This window comes from Tenrec ecaudatus, chromosome 7, assembly GCF_050624435.1.
Source record: "Tenrec ecaudatus isolate mTenEca1 chromosome 7, mTenEca1.hap1, whole genome shotgun sequence".
Taxonomy (NCBI): domain Eukaryota; kingdom Metazoa; phylum Chordata; class Mammalia; order Afrosoricida; family Tenrecidae; genus Tenrec; species Tenrec ecaudatus.
In genome coordinates this window covers 150,454,804-150,482,583 of record NC_134536.1, presented here as the reverse complement: position 1 = coordinate 150,482,583, position 27,780 = coordinate 150,454,804, and the positions used below count along the sequence as shown (strand labels likewise).

Here is a 27,780-nt window from a genome sequence, read left to right as displayed (position 1 = left end):
CAGAAGGGAATCTTGTTCAGTCCTGCATCATTCTGGCATGCTCACTAAAGTGCAATTTCATCTCATGCAGTGTCTGCGGTTCCATTTACCAAACAGGATGTCTCCTTCAGCGGTGGATGTTTTCCACGCACATGTCCAAAGAAAGTGAGTTGAACCATGTTGGGTTGAAATCCATAGGGTTTTCCTTGGCCAATATATAGAAGTTTGTCATTGGACATTTTCCCTTAGTCACTTTTAATCGGGAGCTCTGTCAAAGCCTGTTCATCCAAGTCACCCTGCTGGCAGCTGAAATGCTGGCAATCTAGCTTCCTGCAACAGGTAAGTCACCACATAGGCAGCTGGTGGAGCGTGGTACATGTTGTTGTTGGCATTGAGTGGGTTCTGAATCAGAACAACCTTACATAAAGTGTACAACCGACTGGGCTAGGCAATCCTCATGATTGCTATTATGCTTGAGTTCTCGTGTCAGTGTGAGCTATTGAGCTTCATCTCAGTGAAGTCTTCCTCTCTTTCACTGACTCTCTACCAACCGTGGTCCCACATGATCACGTGTCCAAAGTATATGAGGTGAATTCTCCCCAACCTCATTTCCAAGGAGCATCATGTCCGTGCTTCTTCCAAGTCAGATTTGTTTATTCTTTTGGCATTTCATGGTACATTCAATATTCGTTGCCAACAGCATAATTCAAAGGCATCGATCCTCATTCCGATGCCCTAGTCACTGTCTAGCTTTCACATGCATGTGAAATAACGGAAAACACCTGGTACATAGCACACGCCTAATAAGTGTTAGCAGTATTACTCTTAGAGCAGGGCATAGAGAAAGTTTGACTTTAATACTTGTGTGATCAACGCTATTAACGTTCTAAGGTAGAGAGGAATTAGTATAGGTACATTGAGCAGCATAAACTATGGTCATTTTTTAGTGGTTGCTGCTGTATGGGGATAATGGATCTTTATTCTCAGAAATCTGAGATTCAGTTCAGTAACATTTTGAATACACTAGCTAAAACCAGTCTGTGAAAAATCAAACAGTTCTACCCAAGGCATTGAATGATCATTGAAATTGAGGGCAAGAAGTATTCGACTATGTATACCCTGTTTTAAGTATTGTCATGTCACGGTCATTTGGTATCAGCAGATGCCCTTGTAATTCACACTCACCACACGGAGTCCTTTGTGAGCTTAGTGTTCACATTGCCATCTTCTTCTAGGAAGATATCTGTTTGCAGATTAGCATCATTATCGTGGGCAGAGAAATAATTGGTAATGACTCTTGCTGGTATCCCAAGGCACCGCAAAACTATAGGAAAGAAGAGAAGACCACATCTGAAGCTATCCATCATTAACAGATTAGTAGCAAACAAAACCCCAAAAAATTGGTTTATAAGGACTAAGTCCCTGAAACCAATAAACCAACCAACAAGCAAAGCAGTTAACAGGAAATATGTAATTTATAAGCCCTGACCTTAGTTCACTCTTGTAGCACTCCATGGAGGGTGACACCACAGATTCATTTTAATTGTTAGGTAATAAATTACCTGAATGCATTTCTTGCCATATGTACCTATTGATTAAACATAATTCAAATGCCCTCCCTGGCTCCCAGGACTCCAGCCATCAGGGCTCATTGAAAATAATTCATCTGACAATTTTAAGATTAATGACTTGGCCTGTCTTTTGTTCCCTTAGAATAGTTTAGCATTTTTAACCAAGACTATCCACCCTTCAGCATAATAACCTTGAAGTCTATACTTGGGACACTAAAGTGTCCTTCTCCTTAGGTAACTTAATCTTAAACCCCAAACAGCGGCTGCCACCACCGGTCTCCCATTCCTATCACTCTCATTGTAGTGATGTACGGTTTCTCGCATGGCAGATATTTACCTATATTTTATGAACTATGCAAGGGCATGTAATTGTGTGGATCATAACAAAATATGAGTAACACTGCAAAGAATAGAATACTAGAACATTTAATTTTGGCTCATACTCTGTGTGTCAACATTGTATCCTTTCCCAAACTTGTTTTTACATTGATTTTAACAATTTCTTTTGAACAAATAATTCACATATCATAGTGTTTAAGATTTTAGGCATTTTTCCCCAAAACCATTTTAGTGGGAGTTAACATAGATGTCATATCATCCCATAGTTCAAGCAGTATTGTATGATTGCTATCACAATCAGTTTCAACACATTCTCTTCATTCCTGAACTCTTTGACATCAACTCCTATTTATCTCCCCTTTCCTCCCTGCCCACCCCCTCCCCGCCCCACACACCCCACTGCTGTGTCCAGAAATTCTTAATCTACTTGCTGTCCCTATAGAGTCACTAATCCTGGGTTTCATATCCTGGAAAAAAACAAAACTAAACATCTAACAAAAATTCAAGAGGGTGACACCCAATGACATAACACATCTGAGATGAACCCCATTATGAACAAATAAAAAATGAAACAAAAATATAGAAAATATTGAAAACCAGATCATGCCTGATACGCATCAGATGGGGGGGATCATCTGAAAAGGTTTGGAGAAGGCTATGGATGACAGTGGGAACCCAACATTCATTTGTGGGATCCACATAGGAAATAAGCCTCTAGGGATTTCCCTCTAGCCATAATAGAGGGGTGAACAAAACTAGTTACCAAATAGAGTGCATTGGAGAGATGACGATAGAAGATCAAAATGTTAAACCTGTCTTGAATGGCTAAAACCTTTTCAGAAAAGGTGCCTTTATCCGACATCCAGGCACCAATTCATTTCTTCACCACACTTTGCTGTAGCACTTGTATCTTCTGTGTTCCCTTCCTAAGGACGAGCGACAAACAGTGCCATGATGACAGAACTAATTGCTCTTAAATTGGAGAGAACCCAAAAACCCATTCCTGGATCTATGGTTTTTTGTTTGTTTTTTGCCTTTGGGTCCGTTTCCAAACTTCCTTCCTTGTTAATTTATGGTAGAGAGTCTTACTGATTATCCCCCTGGGGCATTAATGATCTTCCATTATTATTGTCTTTAATTAGACCCTGGTGCTAATTTTGTAGAGCCCTCTAGAGAGAGGGATAGTGGGCCAATGTAGGCTAGCTCCATATCACAGTACCTGAATTATTCACTTGTACAGAATCAATCCTTTTGTGGCTGGACACTATTTCCACAAACAGTAGGGCTTGGTTGTCAGGGGAAATTTACAATAATATTCACTGAGATTGTTAGTCACTGGTTTGCTGGAATAATATACATCTTAATACAGCAGATAGAGCATTGATGTAGCAAGGTCATGTTTATCCACCCACCAACAGTTCCACAATCATGGTACAGTTGTTTTCTGCTTCCTCAGACCCCATGAATTTTCAATCTTCAGTCCTTAGGTTACAAGCATGTCTGAGGCAGAGTCCTATTCACCCAGTGGATTTTCCATATCAGATCTCACCGATGTAGACTCTGGAACATGCTGTGAGTTTTGAAAGTCCAGGAGTCAATTCCCCAGCATTCCATAGCACCTGACCTGGGTCCCCAGGATGAACCCAGAAGCCCAGGTCACTGTGGTTCATTTGATGTATACCACTAGGGTCACTCGTCCCATAGGATCCCCCAAAGCATTTTCAGTCATTCGTCCCTCGCACTGGAGGTCAGTCTTCCCACTTGTCTTTTTTCTTTTGTGATAGAGAGTTTTATATATTGTACATTAAATATCCCAACCAGTCTAGTCCAAGCTCCAAAGTCCAACATTAACCCTTATGTCCAACATCGATCTGCAAAGTCCTCCTCAAACTCACAAAACACACGCAATGACGCTGAATACAGGAGGAAAGCATACATGCATCTCAGCACTGGCAGGGGTCTCCACGCAGCTTCTCCAGCACCCAGGGCTGCACCAGGGTAGATCGATGTGGCTTCTCTTCAGGGATGTTTCAAAGGATGTGTGCCTTGCAGCTGAGGCAGAGAAGTAGCTAAGGCAGCCACAACTGGTCAGACCATCAGAGAACAAGAAACTAGGCAGGCAAGGCTCACTGAGCCATTTATTGCTCCACCTTTCAATTAATCCCACATGTGTTCACTGACCAAGTTGGCACAATAAACCTTAACTATCACATCACTCTTTTTTTCTGGTCATCATGATGCAGTTGTGAGAATTTCATTTTCTTTACATTGAGTTTTAAGCCATACTGAAAGTTATAGTCCTTAACCATCAGATCCTTCAAGTCCTCCTCACTTTCAGCAAGCAAGATTGCCCGCCCCCCCTTTCTTACCAACAGTCATGCATTTGTACTTGTCAGACGGGTTTGCTCCCTTCCCCTCTCCTGCACTGACTTTCTCATCTGTATCCCTCATCCCTCTGACAGTGCTGAAAATTTTAGACATGTTTAAAAGAGTTGTTCAATCATCACAACAATCTATTCAAGAACATTTTATTCTTTCTCATGCCCATTATTATAAGCTCCACCATTTCCCTACAACCTCCCCTTCCATAATACCAAGAAATCCAGTTCCTGTAACTACAGATAAATCTATTCTAGATACAAACATATGAAGAACAACAGAAAACAATAAAAGGAAAACAACCCCCCCACAACAATAGAAATAAAAACAGAAAAACTTGAATTGAGAAGATAATCCATAATACTAAAATATGGAACAAATTTAAAGTGGGTCCAAAGGGAGAACAAATGACATGGTGTCAAATTATATAGCCTACCTACATCTGTCATTAGCCCACATTCCTGTGCACTCTGTCTGATAGCTAGGCTATTCACCTTGTGTGTCAATGGTCAGAGGGACTACACCGGAGACTTAATTTCAGTGGGGTACACTGCAATGGAGTTTGGGGTAACCCTGTCATCCATGTTGTTGTTGGTAGGTGCCATCGAGTTGGTTCCAACCCATAGTGACCCTATGAACAGAATGAAATAATAGTTCCTCTGCCTGAGCCCATCATTGCAATCCATCTCCTTGAGGCCCTTCCTCTTTTTCACTGGCCCTCTACTTTACCCAACAAGATGTCCTCCTCCAGGGACTGGTCTCTCCTGACAACATGTCCGAACACATAATATCAAATCTTGCCATCTTTGGCTCTACGGGGCCATACTCTAGCCATACTTCTTCCAAGACAAATCAGCTTGGCCTTTTAGCAGCCCATGGCACTTTCAATATTCTTCTCCAGCGCCACAATTCAAATGTATTAATTCTTCTTCAGTCTTCTTTACTCAAAGTCCAACTTTCACACGCATACAAAGCAATTAAAAATACCATGGCTTTGGTCAGATGCACCTTAGTCCTTAAAGTAACATCCTTGCTTTTCAATACTCTAAAGAGGTCTGTGCAGCAGATTTACCTAATACGAATGTCTTTTAATCGCTCGACTGATGTTTCCATGGGAATTGGTTGTGGATCCTAGCCAGTCAGATTCCTTGACAAATTCAATCTTTTCTTTCTTTGTCATGATGTTACCTATTGGTTCAGTTGTGAGGGTTTGGGTGTTCTTTACATTGAGTCATAAGCCACACTGAGGGCTGCAATCCTGAATCTTCATCAGCAAGTGCTTCAAGTCCTCCTCACTTTCAGCAAGTAAGGTTGTGCAATATGCATATTGCAGGTTGTTAATTAATAAGCCTTCCTCCAATCCTGATGCTACATTATTCCTCCTCTAATCCAGCTTCTCTGATAGTTTATGAATCATACAGATTGAATAATATGATGACGGGATACAAGCCCGATGCACATGTTTATGATTTTAAACCTTGCAGTATTACCTTGTTTTATTTGCACAACTGCCTCTTGAACCGTGTACAAGTTCCACATGAGCACAATCAAGTGTTCTGTACTTCCCATTCTTCTCAAGGGCATTGATAGTTTGTTATGAATCACACTGTTGATTTCGGGTACTCTTCGTTTCAGCCAAGATCCAACTGACATTAGCAATGATATGCCTTGTGCCATATTCTCTTCTGAATCCTGCCTGAACCTCAGGCAGCTTCTTGTCAATGTACCTGAACCTCAGGCAGCTTCTTGTCAATGTACCTGAACCTCTGGCAGCTTCTTGTCAATGTACCTGAACCTCTGGCAGCTTCTTGTCAATGTACCTGAACCTCAGGCAGCTTCTTGTCAATGTACCTGAACCTCAGGCAGCTTCTTGTCAACGTACTGCTGCAACAGTTATTGGATGATCTTAAGCAAAATTTTACTTGGGTGTGATATCAGTGATATTGCCCTATAGTTTGAACATTCTATTGGGTTATTTCTTTGGAATAGGTAAAAATATGGATCTTTTCCAATCAGTTGGCCAAGTAGCTGTCTTCCAAATTTTCTGGAATAGATGAGTATGTGCCAGTGTTTCATCGACTTATTGAAACATTTAAGTTGTTATCCCATCAATTCCTGGAGCCCTGTTTTTGGCCAATGCTTTCGGTGCAACTTAAATTTCTTCCTTCTACATGATTGGTTCCTGATCATAGATTACCTCCTGAAATTGTGTAGACTAGTTCTTTTGGTACATTGACTCTATATTCTTTCCATCTCTTTTGGATGCTTCCTGTATAATTTAATATTTTGCTCAGAAAATCTTTCAATAGTGCAATCCAAGTCTTGTATATTTTCTTCAACTTTTTCAGTTCATAATATGTTCAGTGTGTTCCTCCTTTTTGTTTTTCTAACTCTATGTTGTTTACACATTTCATTACAATATTTTGATTTGTCTTGTCAAGCTGCCCTTTGATATATTGTAGTCAACTCTTTGACTTTATCGGTTTTTTTTTTCATTTGGCTTATTCTACAATTCAGAGCAAGTTCCAGGGTTCTATCTGAAATTCACTTTGATTTTTAAAATTTTTTTAATGACCCTTGGACTTCTTTATGAATAATATTGATGACCTTCACAGCTTATCGGGTCATTTGTCATTAGTGTTCAATGCATCATATCTCTTCTCAAAATTCAGGTGATAAAGACAGTCATATTTTGGCTCTAGTAAACTTGTTTTAATTTTATTCAGCTTCCTGAACTTATGTATGAGCAATTGGTGGTCTGTTCCACAATCATCCTTTGGTCTTGTCTTAGCTGTTGATCTAATCTTACCTTCTCCATTGTATCTTACCACAGATGCAGTCAACTTGGCAGTCAATTTGCTATCTGAGTATTTCATCTGGAGAAGTCCACATGTATAGTCACTGTTTGTGTTGTTGAAAAGAGGTATTTGCTATGAACAAGTCATTGGTGGTGTAAAATTCTATCATGCAATATCCAGCTTTGCTTCTATCGTGGAGGTAGTTAATTTATTGTGCCAATCTGGCCGATAAACACATGTGGGGTGAATTGGAGGGCAGAGGGATAAATGACTTGGTGAGCCTCGCCTTTCTAGTTCTCTGGTCTCTTGCTCTCTGATGGTCGGACTAGGGTGCCTTACCCAGTTCCCTGCTTTAGCTGGAAAGGCTCACTTCATGTAAGATATCTCCAAGGTGCTGGAACAGCCGTGTGGAGACCCCTGCCAGCGCTGTGATTCTTACATGTTCACTGATTTGGCTTTCCTCCTGCAGTTGGTGTCATAGTGTATATTTTGTAAGATGGAGGAGGACTTTGTGGATTGGTGTCTGACATATGGGTTAATATTGGAATTTGTGGGCTTGGGCAGCCCTGGGTTGGGATGTTTTCTTGATGCACACTTAACCTTTATATAAAACTCTCTCTTATACATGAGTTTTTGTGGATTTGCTCCTCTAAAGTACCCAGACTAACACAATCACCAAGTCCATATTTTCCAATCACTGTTTCCTCCTCTGTTTCCAACTTTTGCATTCCAATCACCAATAATTACTAATGCATCTTGAGTACACGTTTGATCAATTTCCTACTAAAAGGTTGGTAGAATTCTCCAATTTCTCCATCTCTAGCATTTGTGGTTGGTGCATAAGTTGAATAAGACTTGTATTGATTAGATTTTCTTGAAGGCACAGGCAGCATTGTACTTCAAGATAGATTTTGAAATGTCTATTTTGACAATGTAATGCCATTCCTCTTGACTGTGTTATTTTTGGCACAGTAAATCATGATTTTCTGATTCACAATGGCCAATACCAATTCACTTCCACTCACTAATGCTTAGTATATCAATCTTTATCCAATCTATCTCATTTTTAATGACTTCCAATTTTCCTAGATTTATAATTTCACATTCTAAGTTCCCATTAGTAGACTATTAGTAGACTTTGGCTTCTGATTCTCCAAACCTTGAGTTATGACCCATATATAAATGAAGATCTAGAGGTTTCACCTCACTTGTATCACCCAGGTTAACTCCATTCTGAGAAAGTAGTACCTCCTCATCCACAGTTTTCTGAAAACGGAGTGCTCAGCATTTAAACTGTAATATCATTTTTCCTTTCATCTTGGGTTTTATTATTTACTATTCATGGATCACATGGGTTGTTGTACTTGTTCTGTATGGACTTAGCTGTCACTTCACTCAGATGGTTGTTTCTTTTAAGAAAACCAGTTAAGACCCCAAGTGTTATTTAATGTGTATGCTGAGCAAATGGACTTGAAATTGACCTACATGAAGAAGAGCATATCTCCACAGAAAAGGGAGAGAGGGACCCCATCCCAGAGTGTCAAGCCTTGAGGGTAATGCACTGACATGGAGCAACAAACTAACAGAGAAGATGACAAGGCTGGACCCAAGCTGAGCTATGTTGATTCCCTCCCCAGAAGAAGGCAATACAGAGGACAACACTGAAAATATAGCCCAGGGAGAGAGGCGGGTCTGTCCAGGCCACATAGGAGCAAACTAAGAGGGAGAGAGAGAAAAAGAAAGAGAGAATCTCATCATAGCCCACCAAGCCCCAGGGACGATATACCTGCAGCCAGTGCATAGAGATGACCATAGGGCTGCTCCCACCATGAGACACAATGTTCCTTCACTGACCCACAGCACTACAGGGGACAGCACTTGAGATATTGTGTGGAAAGTATACCTGGTCTGCCCCAAACCCAGTGGGGTGAAATGCAAAGGGAGTGCAACTAGGCAGCAAGGGGAGCAAAGTAGCCATGTCCCTAAGGAATACTGAATTCAGACTTCTGACTTGGGGGACAGGGCTTGGCACCTCATCAGACTTGATCAGAAAACATAAGGGTCAGCAGACAGACCTGGAACTATCTATTGGTTGTTGTTGTTTTCTTCTTATTCTGTATTGTTTTGTTTGTTTGTTGTATTATGTTTCTTGTTTTTCTTTTGCCCTATGTCTAGCTACATAAGATAGGAACAATCATGGAGAATAAACTATGGGACCAGTGGTTCCAGGGGAATGTGGGAGAAGAGGGGTATGGGGAGCCAACATACTCAGAAGTAATGGAATAACAAGAGATCTAAAATTGATGGTGCTGAGGGCATATAATGCCAGGGGGGAGGGGCTTGATCAAAAGCAATGCATCAGAGAGGAGATACTGAGGGCTGAGTGGAGGGTGAGCATATAGTGGGATAGGAAGAAGGTGAAAGGAAATAAATAAATAAATAAATAGGAGGCAAATGTTATTTCTAGAGGTATAGCTATAGGCATGTGTATATGTAAATATATTAATTTATAATGAAAGGGATAGAGGCCAATGTACATATATTTATATGATAAGTATTAAGATAGCAGACAGACTTTGGGCCTCTACTCAGAGCCTCCCTTAATACAAGAACACTTTGTTCTCATAACCTGGCACTCTATGATACTGACCTTCCAACATGATGGCTGAAGACAAAATGGGTGCATAATTAAATGTGGTAAAGAGTACATATGATGCCTGGCTCTCAAAAGATATAGCATCTAAGGTCTTAAGGGCTTGAAGTCAAACAAGTGGCCCACTAGCAGGGAAGCAACTAGGTCCACATGGAAGAAGCGCACCAGCCTGCGTGATCATGAGGTGGTGCTGGGTACAAAATATTCAGGAGAAACAACTATATCAATGCAAAAACAGGGTGGGAGTGGAGATCCAAAGCCCACCTGTAGATAATTGGCTATTCCCCCACAGAAGCAGTATAAGAAAGGGGTGTTTCAACCAAGATACAGTATAGCACCAAGGAATCACACATCATTTCCCTGGTTCTTGAATGTTTCCCTCCCCCCCACCACTACTATGACCCAGTTCTAACTTACAAATCTGGATAGATGGGAGAACACACATTGGTACAGATATGAGCTCTTGACACATGGAATTCTGGAAAGATAAACTCCTCAGGAACAGTGATAGGAGTAGTGATATCATAAACGTAGTTGCCTGGTCAGGGAGGGGGAAGGGTGAAAACCCATCACAAGAGTGGATACCTGCTTTCCCCTCCAGAAGGGGAAGAATAGAAGAAATGTGGGCGAAGGGAGACAATGGACAGTATAAGATACAAAATAACAATACATAATTGATCAAGGATAGAGGAGGGAAGGAGGATGCAGGAGGGAGGGGGGTGAAGAGGAGCTTATATCAAGGAGTCAAGCAGAAAATCTTTTGGAAATGAAGACGGCAACATATGTACAAATGTGCTTGATGCAACTTATGTATGGAATGTTATGAGAGCCCCCAAGGAAATGTTTTCAGATAGATAGATAGATAGATAGATAGATAGATAGATAGATAGATAGATAGATAGATAAAGCAGAGCATGGCATCAGGATCAGAAAAAGGCTCACTAATAACCTGCAATATGGAAATGACATCACTGTGCTTGTTGAACGTGGAGAGATTTTGGAACACTTACGGATGCAGATACGAATACAAGTTTCAGCCTGAATAATGCTTCCACACAAGGAAACAAAAATTCTTGCAGTTAGATCATTAAACCATATCACGAGAAACAGAGGAATTACTTAAGTTCTCAAGGATTTCAATTAATGTGTGACCACAATGAATACCCAGAGAAATTTGAGTCAAAATATCAAACAGTGAGCACATTTGTTGCTGCAAAGCATCCTCTTTAAAGCGTTCAAAAGCAAAGATGTCACTCGAGGACTAAGGCACACTTGGGCACAGCTACAGTATTGTCAGTCATCTCATGTGCAGAAAAACGAATAAGGAAGATGGAAGAAGAAAGGATGCCTTTGAATTACGGTGCTGGCAAAAATGAAACTCATTACCATGGAGTGGATTTTGGCTCAGTGATTCTGTAGAATAGAGTAGAACTGCCCCTGTGGGTTTATGAGACTAACTATTTACAAGAGTAGAAAGCTTCATCTTTCTCCCGTAGAGTTTCTAGCGTTTAGGATGACTGACCCTCTGGTCGGCAGCCAGATGCGTAGCTCACAACTCTATCTAGAGTATTAGTTACACCATGAACTAACAGAAGAACAAACACATCTGCCTTGAGAGCAGTTTAACTAGAATGCTCCTAGACAGGGGAATGGTGACAATTTGTCTCCTATATTTGGGACAAGCTATCAGGAGGGACCACTCCCTGGGGAAGTGTTGGCATCGTGGTTGGGAAAGTAGAGGCCAAAGAGGAAGACCGTCAATGAGATGATTGATACGCGGCTGCAAAAGAGGTCTCAAACCATGCAACAACTGTGAAGACGGGGTGGGATCAGGGCGTATTTTGTTCTGTGGTAAATAGGGTCACTAGGTTTCAGAATGTACTTGAGGGCACCTAATATCTAACAGCAACATCGATCCCAGAATGAGCTCTGGTGGTGCAGTGCTTAAGTGCTTGGCTGCTCAAGCAAAGGCCTGCAATTCAAACTACCATCAGCTGAGTGTGAGAACTCTATGACGTTCTACCCCCATAGCATTTAGACTCTTGGATCCCTACAGGCAGTTATACTCCATTCTATTGCAGTTCTATGAGCAAGAATTGCCCCTATGGCAATGAGTTATTCATGTCACAGTTGTACAATTATCAACTACCATGGAAGAGACCCACATTCTATTTCTAGGCAATGTACATCAAGCTGAATCCCCACCCATATATTAGTGTTGGCATGATGCTGAACATGCTCCAGCAAAGTTTACCGTCTAAAGCAGACTAGGAAAACAGGTCTGAGATCCGCAAACCAGCCACAGAAACCCCGTGGGTCACCATAGTCCAATCCATACCCAGTCATGCGTGACTGGGCAGCATTTCATTCCTATCCAGGCATATGTGGCACCACGAGTTGAGGAATGACTAATGGGAAATGGACAGCATTCAACAGCAACAACACCGTCCGTGTCACAGATTTTCCAGGGAAGCATTTCACTCCGATTCCATTTCTGACTTCCCACTATTACATTATCAGAGAGTAAGAGCATTGTTCTCTAGTTTGACTTATCCCAAAGCGTAAGGAAGGTGATACTTGATGGTGCTATTATCTCATCCTCTGCTGGTCCTCTTTAGATTTGACTTCTCCATGGTGGGCTTCTCCTTCTCCTTAATTTCCCAGCAAAGCAAGTTTTCAAGAACAAATTTCATTACCCTTTTATCCAAAAGGTATGAAGGGGACCAAGGGGTCTACTATTTTATCTGGTTCCAAACTTAGAGGAATTAGACTTGGAGAATGAAACTTTAGGCTGGGGAAGGAGTTAGTGGATACTTTCTCAAGTGGGACTGCCAGTATTACGGAACTTCCACCTAGTCTTGGCTTGGAAATCTTCTGTGTGGGGACTACCTCTAAACCTTACCTCGTCATGAAGTTCAAGTTTCCATCTACATCTTCAAAGACAAGCCTGACTAGGAGACGAGCACTTTTCCAGTTAATGCTGACTTACAGTAACCCCCCTCTGTGGGCTTCTGAGACAGTAATTGTTTAAGAGAGTAGAAAACCCAATCTTTCTTCCTCGGGGCTGCTGGTGTATTTGAACTGCCAATCATGTGGATAGCAGCCCAATGCCTAACATTTACACCACCAGGGGGCTCCTGGGGAATACATATTTGTTTAGGTTTTGAATAAACTAATAATACAATTACTAAAAACCAAAACCACGATGCATGGCTTCTTTCTACTTGGATCACTGACTTCAACTGTGGAAAATTTGAGCTGAAGCTAGTAGGTTTCAAGGTCATTTAAAGGGAAAAAAAAGGTCCAACTCAGGTCTAGCTCCTACATGTTCTTTTCTGATTTAACATTGTTAACTAGATCAAATATTCTTTATTAGCAAGTAAGCAGAAAGAAAATTCAAATTTGACCTTAATGTTTTCTCCAAATAGCATGTGAATGAAAATAAATGGCATGTGAATGAAAAATAGCATGCAAATGAAAATCATTATCAAGATGGAAGGCATGCTGAAATAAACAAAGACTTAAAATCATTCGCTGAATTAACGATAACATTTTCTGGTCCTAGAGAGGTGAATGCCGGTTGAAAAAATAATGTATGAGACAGAAGAGCATAATTCTTGCCCCATATGTTTTTCCCTACAGATTGGATGTTGGGTGAATTAACAGTATGAAGGGAACCTGACAAGGTACAGGTTGTTCATGAGGAGCTGATATCAAATTGCTCAGGGTCATTGAGACTCAGTTATACCAAAATGGAGATGACACCACCTACCATGACCCCTTCTATAGCTGTGGAATAAATAAAGGGCATATCCTTATCCAGATTTTCATTCAGTATGAATCTATGAGCACATTTGATCCTATACAATTTAATTGTGCACTGACTATAGCCCGGAATACACACCAATACATCTAGTGAGCCAGCAAGGGTTGATAGGTCTTTCTGTCAGTTAGATAAATATTCATGAAACAAAACCTTCTTTACATGAAAAGAATGATAGTTAATTGAATACTTACAAGTGTTAAACACACCAGCAAAAACCCAACACTGGCCGTACGGGACTGGATTCTGAGTACTCTGGTATTCCAACAGGATGTCCACACTTCCAGTCCAGGCTGATGGGGGGACACCATAGGCATAGATATTGTCCCAGGATCCAACAACGACACCTTCATCATCTTTGGAATTAATCTATGTGAGCAAAAAGAAAGAAAGGTAATTTCAATAAGTACTGTCCAGATTACATAGAGAAACTGTAACTGGGTAAACTAAGGCTTCGAATAACTTCCATCTGACCTACATGGAAACAATCCATTTTCTTGTTTAATTCACTATGCTGTACTGAAGGGGGGGAAAGTGCAACAAGAAGCCAAATATCCAAGACAGTCTCTGAAATGCCATATTATTGTAGTAAAGTTAAGTCGAATACCAGATAGGAACAACTGTGGTGTCTTCTACATATGACTGAGAGAAGTTTAGCATAAAACACTGTGTTTGGAGTAGAATCACGAAGAAGAGAGGAAGAAGTCGTGGAAGAGAAGGAACCGCATGCAGGGATCTCATTGTGGCAGGAAAAAGAATTCAAAATGAACAAACGAAGAATACGTATGAACCTTATAGAGTTTGTTTCAAAAACGGTTAGATTAAAAAAACAATAGTTTCTTTATGACAGTTAAATTTAAACAAATCATTTAACTTTTGCTATTTAAGATAACTTCAATTTACATATAGGGCCTAAGATAGTATGGTCTTAAGATGAGATGATATAAACAGATAATATGTGTGAAAATCTTGGTAAACTTTCAGACGATGGTATCTGGTAGCAGCAGATCTAGAAAGCAAAAAGAGATCTTTAATGCTTCAACAATAAAAAATTAAGGCTGTGAAATAAGCATTTGGTAGTATTTTATTTATTCTGGGACACCGCAGAATTTTTTGCCCTTGGTATAATTTCATCATGTTTACTTATATTCAGGAGAATGTGTTGGTGGGTACTAGCGAGAGCTTTTTTAAAAAATCATGCAATACCAACAATATTTTGTATGCTGACATGACAATTGTTTACTATTGCTACACAAAATATGGTCTATGGATCATTAGTATTGACATTTCCCAGGAGCGTGTTAGAAATACAGAACCCCGGTCCCTTCCCAGGCATATTTAACCCAAGTTTTCATTTTATCATGATCTTTGCTAGTGTATCTTAGTTAGAGAAATATAGTTTTAGAATTCATCTGCAAGGCATTAGTAAGCATGACTAAAAAATAAGTGTTTGAGATATGAAACAATAGAAGAAATATTAAAATATAGGAAGTTTGTATATATTCACTGCTATACTAACTAGTTGCTTGGCCTCAACATGGTCCCAGACTCCTCTCCTAGGCTTTCTGAGCTTAGTTGTTGAAATGGTTCAAGTTTATTGTGCCAACCTGGCCGATAAACTCTTGTGGGATTAACTGAAGGGTGGAGAGATAAATGGCTCGGTGAGCCTCTCCTTTCTGGTTCTTGGGTCTCTTGCACTGTGGTGGTTGGACCAGGATGCAGCCATCTTAGCCAGTTCCCTGCTTCAGCTGACAAGGCTCACTTCCTGCAAGACATCCCCAAGGAGAAGCAGCATGGACCAAACCTGATGCACCCCTGGGAACAGCCATGTGGAGACCCCTACCAGAGCTGAGATGCTTATACATTCACTGATTTGGCTTTCCTCCTGCAGGAAGCATCATTGTGTGTATTTTGTGAGATGGAGGAAGACTTTGTGGATTGATGTCGGACAAATTGGCTAATGTTGGACTTGTGGACTTGGGCAGCCCTGGGTTGGGATGTTTCCTTGATGTGAACTTACCCTTTACAAAAAAAAAAAAAACAACTCTCTCTTATATGTATGAGTGTCTGTGGATTTAGTCTAAAGTACCCAAACTAGCACAGCTGTTTTCCCCACTAATCCAAGAATTTCTTGAGTACAAAGGTAAAATCCATGTCTTTGTGACTTGGCATGAAGTATTGGCAAAGAGTGTCAAAGAGATGCTTAGTAATCAATTTTGTTTTTCATGAGCATATAAACATGGTAGATTTGAATAAGATAAAGTTTTATATTTGGAGAGGTATGGATAGGAAACCAAATAATTGAAAGTAGTTACTGGCATTAAGAGAGAAAGATGTAGCAATATAATGGGAACCCCCAAAATGGAGTATTCAGTTTTATGAAATTATAGGGAGTGGTGGTGGTCAGATTTAATGCAAGTTATGTCTTGAGATGGTTTTGAGATATGGAGAAAATGTTAGATTTAATGTTTGATGCCATAACCTATTATGGCAGGTTCAGAGACCTACTAGTAGCTTTGCACCTACTAGTAGAGTATCACATAAGTATGCAATAGTAAGCAAATACTAGGAGAAAATACATAATATGTGTAATAATCTTCTACGGTGAATGACAAGCTCTCAAGTGACAAATTCAATTAACTGTAGCACTGAGTGACATTTCCCAAAGTCAGTCCATTTGGGAGTGTTCTCTAAAAAACTGTCATTGCATTCTATTAGATATACGACTTTCCCCCTCCAAAGTGTCCCATCAGTTTAAAATGACAAACAATTCTAGTAATTATATAAACAGTGATTATTGGAAGTTTGTTCAGAACCTTGTTCAGAGAATTGGAAACTCAGGCCTTTGATGTAAACTTTTTGACATTAAGCTGTGGCTAGGGAAATATTTGGGAGCAACAAGTCTTAGTGAAACATTTTGGCCTATCCAGGATCAAAACTTTTCATTGATGTTGAGATGATAACTGAAAAATCTGCAACTCTTAGGATGAAGCTTAAAGAGTGATGGGGTACTCTATGATGTGATGTGGTCATTGTGAATAGGTTGATCCAGCTTGGAAGTTATTTTAATATCCCCTGGTCATTGATACTAGAATATGGTCTATGACTCTGAGAGGCAAAACTTCCTAAAACGTGAATCTCAGGATGACTTTTGAACACAGAATCATTAATTAGAAGGGCTATTTATAGCATAAGACCGAACCCAATCAGCTTACGGTAAAAATAATGAGAATGTTGGGTTTTTTGGTTTTTTTTTAATAAAAGCTCTCTCCTCTACAGATCTTTTAATTGTTAATGCTGGCTGTTCCCCTGTTGCAAGATAAATCACAACTCTTATTTATTAGCATTTGGCCTGATTAGCTACAGTTTTCTAATTAGAACACTGATTTTGAGGGAGCCCAAATACTGAAAGTGATAAGCATTTAGTAACAAATATAAAGGGTTAAAGTAATATCTTCTTTCATAGATAATTCTTTGGGGGACACTTCAAGGGAAACACATGTTGACCCCTTTCATGTCACAGGTAGCTGTTGGAAGATGCTGTGAAAACTCAGCGTTTACCAATGGCAGAATAAAATGCCTTGGCCTTGAGACAAGGAAACAATCAGAGCCTAGGATGAGAGACAGGGAACATTACACTTCATGAAGGGCACACTAAATTTCTCTCCCAAACACTCACAAGGCAAAAAGTTATCCCAAAGTCACTATCTTCAACCTAAGAAGCAAACATTATGCAATACATTTTAAAATATTGTGCCAAGAAAACATAGGAGGTTATGATACAGAATAGAGAGCAACCATGATTCAGCCACTAACCCTAGCCACTACCTCTTCAAAAGCCCAATGGCACATCAAAAAAAACCTGAGAGTGCTCATATTTTTCTACAAGGTAGATGAGAGAAAACAACTGAATAAAACCTCTAAACTCCACCCCATCCCACCCCATGAGTTTTGAGCAGAGTAGTGGAAACAAGAGCTGTGGAGAAATAGATGTAAAAGGAATCTAATATGAGGTAGCGTAAAATGAAAAAAAAAGATACATTGTTGCATAGTGTCATCTAAGGGAATGACTTATACCTCCAATTAAGTGTAGTCCATAGGTTCCCAAATTTATTGGGACTAACATACCCTTGTCAGGGGGGAATAATTATTCAGTGCCCTTTACAATGAAAAACATTTGTACTGTATATAGTCCCTAATTGAGAGAAAGACAGGCTTTTTACTCCCATAAAGAACTACAGTTTCAGAACCCCCTAAACAGTTCTACCTTTTCCTATAGGCTTGATAATACATTGGAATCAAATCAATCACAGTGAGTGATTGAGGATAAAGTGTAGGTATCTGTTTTTGCAGTTTCCCTGGATTGTCTGCGTATCCCCCAGAGGGTGATGTCACCCACTTTTAAGATTCTGTAAATTTCTTATCCCAGAATCAGGTACACCAGGCTTCCCACAGAAAGTTCAGAACCCACATTTTCTAGCAGAGACGGTAGTTTTGTTCAGTTTTTCCAGTTCTTCCAACGCCATTTTCTCTCAGGGACTACAGTGAAGCAATAATGATGCATACAAACCTCAAATGTAGTTTGGTGGAGGAAATAAACTAATAACAGATGGGGAAGAGAATCAAGAGTACATCTAAACTGTTTTACGAACATTTGGGGGACTAGAACACCTGGAGAGAGCTGCACTAGTATGAACAAAGAGTACACAGAAAAGAAGCAGGGCCAGAAGGGCATGGGGAGAGGAGAGCAAGAAAAGAAAGGAGCCGCAGTTGAAAAAATAAAATGTAATCCGGAGGAAAACAAAATGAAGAAACAGAGGGAAATTTCTCTTAGCTATCACAGATACAAGGGAATACATTGAATCCCAAAGTACATCATAACCCAATTAAGAAGACATTATAAATGTAAGAAACCAAGTAGGCAGGGCTGAAAATAAAATTACTGACGTAGATTAAGAGCTAGAGATAATAAAATAAAAAGTTGATCAAAGTGACCTTGGAAAGTATTTCGAGAGAAGCTAATAGTTATGAAAGACTGCAATGACAAACATAAGGACAGCTGCTGTCCTTTTATGTGCTGCCAAGCCAATTCCGCCTCATAGCCATCCCGAGTCCAACAAAATGAAACACTGCTCAGCCCTGAGTCATCCATGCAGTTGTTCCCATATTCGAGCACATTCTTGCAGGCACTATGTCCTTCCATCTGACCAAGGGCCTCCCTCAATTCTCTACCCCTCTGCTTTACCAAGCATGATGTCCTTCTCCAGTAACTGATCTCTTCTGGCATATTCAAAGTACTTGAGACTAAGGCTTCCAATTCTTACCTCTAAGGAGCATCCTTTCTGTACTTCACCCACCACCAAATGTGTTGGTTCTTTTGGCAGTCCATGGTACTTTGAACATTCTTCATCAGCACCATAAATCAAATACAGTGATTCTGCTTTGGTCTTCTTTATTCAATGTCCAACTTTCAACAAGCATATGAGGCCATTGAAAATATCATGGATTGGGTCACAGACACTTTTCCTTAGTGCTCACAGAACATCCTTCCGTTTCAACACTTTAAAGAGGCGCTGTGCAGCAGCTTTACTCAGTGAAATGTGTCCTTTGATTTCTTGACCGTGGCTTCCATGCGCATTAGTGGAGGATCCAAACAAGCCAAAGTTCTCGACAACTTCAATCTTCTGTCCACCTACGATGACGTTACTTTTTGGTCCTGTTGTATTTTTGCTTTCTTTACATTGAGTTTCTTTACACTACCGAAGGCTACAAAACGATCTACATCAGCAAGTGCTTTAAGTCCTTCTTATTTTGGGAAAGGAAGGTGTGTCATCTGCATATTGCAGGTTGTTAGTACATCTTGCTCCAATCCTGAGGCTGCATTCTTTTTCATTTCATCAAGCTTCTCTTATTATTTCCTCAGCACAAAGATTAAATAAGTATGGTAAGGGGACACAGTTCTGTTGCATGCCTTTCCTGATTTCAAACCATGAAATATTCTTTCATTCAGTCTTCAAAACTGCCTCTTGATCTATGTATACATTCTGCACGGGCACAATCAAGTGCTCTCGAGTCAAATGCCACTGCAGAGTCAATAAAACACAAGCCAATATCTTTCTGGTATGCTCTGCTTTTAGCCAAGATTTATCTGATGTCAGCAAGAACATCCCTGGTTTTCACATCCTTTTCTGAATCCAGCCTGAACCTCTGGCAGCTCCCTGCCAATGTACTGTTGCAACCATTATTGGAAGAGCTTCAGCTACACTTTACTTGTATATGATATTATTGATATTATACTGTAATTTGAGCATTCTGTTTGGTTACCTTTCTCTGAAATGGGTACACATATGGATCTCTTCCAGTCAGTTGGCTGATTAGTGTTCTACCAAGTTTCCTGACACAGAAGAGCGACTCTTTCCCGCACTTCATCAGCTTGTTGTAACAGTTCCATCAATATTCCATGAAGTCTTGAAGCCTGGTTTCAACTAGTGCTTTCAGTGCGGCTAACATTTCTTCCTTCAGCACCATTGGTTCATGATTATCAGTAAGCTCTTGAAATGGTTGAATGTCAACTGGTTCTTTTTGGTACATTTACTATGTATATTCTTTTTGTTTTCTATGGATGCTTCCTGCTTCATCCAATAGCTTCTCCATAGAGTCTTTCAATATTGAAATTCTAGGTTTGAATATTTTTTGGAGTTCTTTCAATGTTTTATGCTGAGTAGGTTCTTCCTTTTTGGTTTTGTTACCCCAGGTCTCTGCACATTTCTTTATAATAGTCTACTTTGTCTTGCTGAGCTGCCCTTTGAAAATTTCTATTCACTTCTTTGACTTCATCATTCTTCCATGTGCCTTATTTATTCCATGATTAACAGCAAGTTTCAAAGTTTATTCAGGCATACATTTTGGTTTTTCTTTCTTGTCTACTTAATCACCCATTGCATTCTTTGTGTATTATGTTCCTGATTACGTCCCACAGTTCAGTTCATCAGGTGTTCTCCAATTGGTATTCAATATGTCAATTTTTAAGATATTCTCAAAATTCAGGTGGCATAGACAGAAGGTCATATTTGGGCTCTTGTGGGCTTGTTTTCGTTTTCTTGAGCTTCAACTTGAGCTTACATATGTGCAATTGATTCTATGTTCCAAAATTGGCCCATGGCCTGGTTTTAGCTACTGATATTGAGTCTCTCCATAGTCTTCCCACATATATAGTCAATTTGATTTTTGTGTATTCCATCTGAAGACGTCCATGTGTACACTCATCTTTTGCGATATTGAAAGGAGATATTTGTGGTGAAGTTTTGCTTCATCAACACTTGAAAAAATTCTGTCATGTGGTATCCAACTTCATTTCTATGTCCAAGACAATATTTTACCATGACTGTCCCTTCCTCTTTGTTTCCGACTTTGCATTTCAATATTCATTCCATCAATTACCAGTGCATTGATACAATCTATTAAATATAAATGCATCTTGATTGCATGTTTAATCAGCCTGAAGACCTTAGTAGAATTCTTAAATTTCTGCATCAGTAGTTTTAGTGGTTGGTTTCATAAATTTGAATAATAATTGTATGATTGGATTTCCTTGAATGTGGGTAGATATTATCCTATCACAGAAACCATTGTGCTTCAAGATAGACTTTAAAATGGTGTTTTTGAATAATAAATGCAAGGCCATTCCTCTCAAACCCGTCATTCACAGCATAGTAAACCATATGATTTTCTGATGCAAAATGGCCAATACCAGTCCATTTCAGGTCACCGATGCCTAGAATAGCGACCTTTAGGTGCTTGATTTCATTTGATAACTTGTAATAGTTTTAGATCAAAATCAAGTACATTTCAATTTCTGGTTATTAATTGTTGGCAGCTGCTTCTTCTCATTTTGAGTCATGTGCAATGGAAGGTCTCCAACAGACTCTACTCTATCCACATCTTTATGGTGGACTGTACTTTGTAAAGCCAGCTCTTCTTCAGTCATATTTTGAATGCCTTCTGATCTGAAGAGAACATCTTCTGGTACTATGTCTGATAATGGTCTGCTTCTATTCATGAGGTTTTAAGTTTTCAGTAGCCAATTCCTCAAAAGTGGACATCTTATACCTTATTCGTAGTCTCTTCTTGTTACAATGGATGACCTTTTTGATATTGGAAACACCAGTGACATAACCTCCAGTATCACAGCAACATACAAGCCACCACAGTACAACAAACATACACACAAGTGGTAGACATGGATAATTAATGTCCTTAAAATAGAGAACCCAACAAGTGAAAAAAAAAAAGATACATTCTAAATTCTACTTTAACTAAGTTTTATATACATTCTAAATTTAAATACATTCTAAAGTTTACTTTAAGTTTCACTTAATGATGAAAAACTGGGAAGGAGCTTCAAGATGGTGCAGGTGAGTCTGGGGTCCAGGAGGTCAAGGGAGAGTGTCCTGGTGAGTAGAAAGGTCCTCATGAAGACCCAGGTGTCCCTTCCCTGCATCTACTTTGTTCCAAACCCTGGAGATCTGGGTCCATATGCCAAGAATTTCCTGCCGGCTGTGCAAACTTTGTGCACCTTGGTTGCCACCTGCCAGTGGTCCCCCCACCCTCTAGTTTAATTGCCACCCCAGGAACTAGACAGCTGTCATATTGAGCTCCCCAAAGCCGTGGCCTGACTACCACATAGCAACTGTCCACTTGTGGCTCCCACTGGGGGACATGACACAGTGCCATTCTCCCACAGTTCCCCTCTCTCCGAAGGGCTGGGCAGAGATTCTGCCTACAGGTTCTGGTCTCTCCCAGTATGCACCCAAGGCTCCAGGCCCTAACCTGCAGTAAGTTCAATAACCTGTGGCTAGGGACACCCAGCACCAGTACCTGGTTCACCTCCACCCTTGTGGAGTCATGTCTGTCATGTGAATGGGGCACGGCACCTGCCACTTCCAGGATGCCTCAGCTCAACACAGTCTAGGCACAGAGGGGTGCCTGTACTTCCTGCCCACTATTTCCCCAGCACTGTGACTTCTAGCAGACTCCACCCCTCCCAGATCATGCAGGGAACTTGCAGGTCTGCAACATGAGCCACTTCAGCCAGAGCCATGGATTACCATGGGCCAGAGCCCTCCGGGCCACCCAGCAAGCACCCAGACACTGGGCTGAGGATAGGCGTGGCCTGGGTCTCTTCCAGCTCATGGATCACACCTGTCCTGTTCCCTCTCAGCCCCCACAGGAAGCAGAATAGTGGAGAGTTCATCCAAAGTCCAGAGAGCATCCTACCCCAAATCTAGCTTAGATTCTAACCTGGCTCTGGGAGCTCCCCAGCTCACACCAGTCACACCACCTTAGATCCCAACAGGGCCAACACCCACCCATTGGCCCCCTACAGCCCTTTCACTGTACCGAGAGCTATCCACCAGTCAAACTGAGTTTCCCAAAGCTATCCCCACCAGTGTTCACAACCTCTCATTGCTGTTGGCCACTGAATCACCACAGCACCTGCCAACACAGCCGCCCAACCCACCTTCATAGTAGGCCACAGGCAGCCTTTGAAAACACCATTGTATGTCACAGAGAGAGAGAATGAAGGACATCTTGGTCTCTCAGAAATATGGCGCCCAGCTCTTCGAAATCATCATGTAAACAGCAGCATACTACATCACTCCCAACAGGAAAACAAGAAAGACAAACCACAACAGCAGAGCTAACAATGCTCATAAAAGAACCTGACATGTATTTTCAGAAGGTTGCTTGGAGTAATAAAGGAGAAGAGGGAAGCTACACAGACTAAGGATGCAAAAATACAGATGAAGTTCATGATAGAAGGGATGAAGTCCACACACCAAAGGGAAATACAGGAGCTAACAGATGAAATAGCACAAGCTGCACACAAGATCACGGATCTCAGGAACAGACCAGAGGAAGCTGAGCACCATATCACTGACCTTGAAGACAATCAGGCAGATCTCAGCAAATGAGAAAATCAGTCAAACAAAATAATAAAAGAGGCAGAAGAAAACTGATATCAATGACAGATGCTATAAAGAGGAATAATATCTGAATTATTGGCCTAATAGAATAAGACACAGTGAAGAACTCAACAGCTAAACTAACAAGGGAATTTCTGGAAGAAAACTTCCCCACCTTAATAAATGAGAATCAGTTACGCATATGAAGCAGAGATGACACCAATTAGGCTAAACCTCAGGAAGAACTCACCAAGGCACATAAATGTTAAGCTATCCAACTTTGAGGAAAAAGAGAAAATCCCGAGAGCAGCAAAAAGACAGTCACATAAAATGACTCTCAGGTGATAATATGCTTCAACCTATCAACAGAAACCATGAAGGGGAGAAGAGAGTGGAGTAACACCTTCCAAAAGCTAAAAGAAAAAGAAAGAGAGAGAGAGAGAAAAGCCTCCCCAAGAATTCTCTACCCAGCCAAATTATCTATTAAGGTAGAAGGAGAGATAAGGGTCTTCCAGGACAAGGAAAAACTTAAAGAATATGCTGCAGGACACCCAACCCTGTGGAAGATCCTTGCCGACTCACAATGGCCAGAAGACCAACATCCACCAAGCACAAACAGGAGAACAGCACATAGCCCGATTTCAACCAGAAGCCATAACAATCACCAAGATAACATGGCTTCAGAGGGAAAAGAAGGCAATAAAGAAGCCCTCCACAAAGACACAGCACAGTAATAAGAAGGGTGATAAGAAAACACCCAAAACAAAAAGCCTGAGATGACAGCAATGAATCAAAAGATTGTGATAATAACTCTAAATGTCAATGACCTTAACTGCTACACTAAAATAAAAAGGCTTGAAGACTGGCTTGGAAAACCTAATCCATCAATCTGTTGCCTACAAGAAACATTTCTTAAGCTCTCAGACAAGAATAAACTAAGAATAAAAGGATGGTGGTAGATATACCAGGCAAACGGCAACTAAAACAAAAGCAGGAGTCACAATCCTAATCTCGGACAAAACTGGTCTCAAGGTTTAAACCATAAAAAGAGATAAGGAGAGGCACTATAACATGCTCAAAATATCACTTTACCAGGAAGCAGTGAGCATAATATATATGTGTGTGTGTGTGTCAAATGAGAGACCTATGAAATATGTCAAACAAACTATTCAAAACATGATAAAATATAATAGATTCAACAATTATAGTAGGTGACTTTAACATGCTGCTTTCAGAGAAAGATCATTTGGAAGAAAGCCCAGCAAAAAGACTATAGAGCTAAACACTACAATAGGCAACTACATCTGATAGACATAGTTAGAGCTTTCCATCCAAATGCAAAACAATTCACATTCTTCTCAAGCACACATGAATCATTTTCAAAAATAGACCACATGCTGGGACACAAGTCAATCCTGAGTAAATTCAAACACAGAAAGATTAAGAGATGTCCTTCTCGGATCACCAGGACATAAAGCTGGAGATTAATAAAAGGACGACCAGGAAAATAAGGGCAAACAATTGGAGGATGAATAATGATCCTCTGCGACATGTTCAGGTACTGACCCAGATTGGAGAGGAGATCAGAAAGTTTCGAGACGAGAATGAGAATACAACATATCAAAATGTATGGGGTCTGATGAAAGCGCCATCAGAGATAACTTGATGGTGATAAGGACATATATGAAAAAGGAAGAGAGACTTATGATGGATACGTTCTCTCAAAACTTCCAGCAACTAGAACCAAGTCAACAGAACAATCCCTCCAAAAGCAAAAGAAAAGATATCATAAAAATCAGGACAGAGTTGGACTACCGGGAGAACAAAAGAACGATGCAGAATATTAATGCAGCAAAAAAATGGTTCTTTGAAAGGATCAACAGACCACTGGCAAACTTAACTAAAGCAAGGAAAGAAAACAACAGCCAGCATGAGGAACAAAACAGGGTGAACCCAACAGACCCTATGATATTAAAAAGATTATCACAAAGTAATATGAAAGTCTGTACTCCAATGAATTCAACAATGTGGAAGACATGGACAAGTACTTGGAAAAATAATCCCTCCCTAGACTCCAAGATAGAGGTCAGGAACCTAAACAAACCCATAGAAAAAAAAAGAAGTACATACGATGATCAAGAAGCTACCAACAAAAAAGTTCCTGGACCAGTCAGCTTCTCACAGAATTCTACAAAGCGTTGAGGCAAGAGTTGACACCGATTCTCCACAAAGTATTCTAGTGTGTAGAAAAGGATGGCAAACTTCCAAACTCGTTTTACGAAGCCAGTATAACTTTGATATCCAAACAGGGAAAGGATCCCACAGGAATAGAAAACTACAGGCTGATGTCTCTAATGAACAGAGATGCAAAAATCTTTAACAAGATATTGGTCAATAGATTACAAAAGTATATGAAATGTATCATCTACCAGGATCAGGTAGGATTCATCCCAGGGATGCATGGATAGTACAACATACAAAAATCCATCAATATTATACACCACACTGATAAGAAAAAGTATAAGAATCACATAATAATATCTATAGATGCAGAAAAAGCATTTGACAACATCCAACACCCATTTCTAATTAAGACACTCAGGATGATAGGAATGGAAGGTCAATTCCTCAAATTAATACAAGCTGTCTATGAAAAGCCGACAGCTAATATCATAGTCAATGGAGAAAAGGTGAAATCAATCCCACTGCAAAGGGGACCAGACAAGGATGTCCCTTGTCCCCACTTCTATTCAATATTGTAATGGAGGTCCTGGCTAACAGCATAAGACAACAGAAGGACATCAAAGGTATCCAACTGGGAGAGGAGGGGGTGAAATTATCATTATTTGCTGATGACATGGTTCTGCACATTGAAAATCCCAAAAGCTCCACAACTGGAGTACTGACAGAGATAGAGGAATATGGAAGAGCGCACTGCAGGATACAAGATAAAAAAAAACTGAAGTAGATTGGTTTGCTTTATACATCAGACAAGACCATGGAAGAGGAGCTCAAGAAGGCAGTACCCTTCACAATAGCCAAGAACAAATGGAAATATCTAGGGATTTATTTAACAAAAAAAAAAAAACCCCAAAAGACCTACACATGGAAAACTACAAGACTCTACTACAGGAAACTAAAGGTGACCCCCACAAATGGAAGAATAACTCATGCTCCTGGATCAGAAGACTCAATATAGTAAAGATGTCTATAAGCGTAATGCTATCCTGATTCAAATACCAACAACCTCCTTTAAAGAATTGGAAAAATTGACCACCAATTTCATATGGAAAGGGAAGAAGCCCAGAATTAGCAGAGAACTCCTCAAGAGGGACAAAGTTGGAGGGCTTGCTTTACCTAATTTTAAAACCTACTATGCAGCCACAGTGGTCAAAACAGCATGGTACTGGCATAATGACAGAAACTCAGAAGAATGGAAAAGAACAGAAAACCCCAAAGTAAAACCATCAACATATAGACAACTGATCTTCAACAAGGGTTCCAAAAGCATCAAGTGTGAGATTGACGCCCTAGTTAAAAAGTGGTGCTAGGAACAATGGAAATGCACATGTAGTAAAATGAAACAAGATGTCTACTTCACTCCATGCAGAAGAGCAAACTCAAGTTGGATTATGGACCTAGAAGTAAAACCCCAAACCACCAGGACCATTAGCGAAAGAATTGGGACAAAACTAAGAACTTGGCCCAGAGAATACAAAGGCTAACATAGGGCAGGGTACCCTATGTTCAGGGGACCCTGAACACAATAAGTGGGATTTACTAAGGATAAAGCACATGTTTGCGTCAAAAGAATTAATCAAGAGGGTAACAAGACACCACAGATTGGGAGAGGTTTTTAGCAATGATACAAGAGACAAAAGACTTATTGCAAAAATCTACAATACCCTCCTTGCTTGCAAAAAGAGGAAAACAGTTAACCCTTGGATGAAGTGGGCAAAAGAACTGAAAAGAAGTTTCACTAGAGAGGAGACCCAAAGGCCATTAAACATAGGCAAAAATGTACCTGATCATTGGCCATCAGAGAAACGCAAATCAAAATAACCATGAGATATCACCTGACACCCTTGAGGACAGCCCAAATCAGAAAATCAGAGAGCAACAAATGTTGGAGGGGATGTGTTCAGAGAGGAACTCTTCTACATGACTGGTGATCTTGTAGATCTGTAGAGCCACTATGGAAAGTGATCTGGTGATACTTTTAAAAAATGGAAATTGATCTACCTCTGACCCAAAAGAGGTAAGAAATAAATGA

At 40.2% G+C, this 27,780-nt stretch overlaps 1 protein-coding gene across 1 annotated transcript in view; it reads right to left on the bottom strand.

The window, feature by feature from the left end:
* Positions 1 to 27,780, bottom strand: part of F13A1 (coagulation factor XIII A chain) — a 295,105-nt gene that overhangs the window by 111,905 nt on the left and 155,420 nt on the right. The window contains exons 6-7 of the mRNA XM_075554127.1: positions 13,737 to 13,911; positions 1,165 to 1,303 (exon numbers count right to left, since the gene is read on the bottom strand). Of these exons, the coding sequence (XP_075410242.1) occupies positions 1,165 to 1,303; positions 13,737 to 13,911 (314 nt within the window). The remainder of the gene's footprint in view (positions 1 to 1,164; positions 1,304 to 13,736; positions 13,912 to 27,780) is intronic.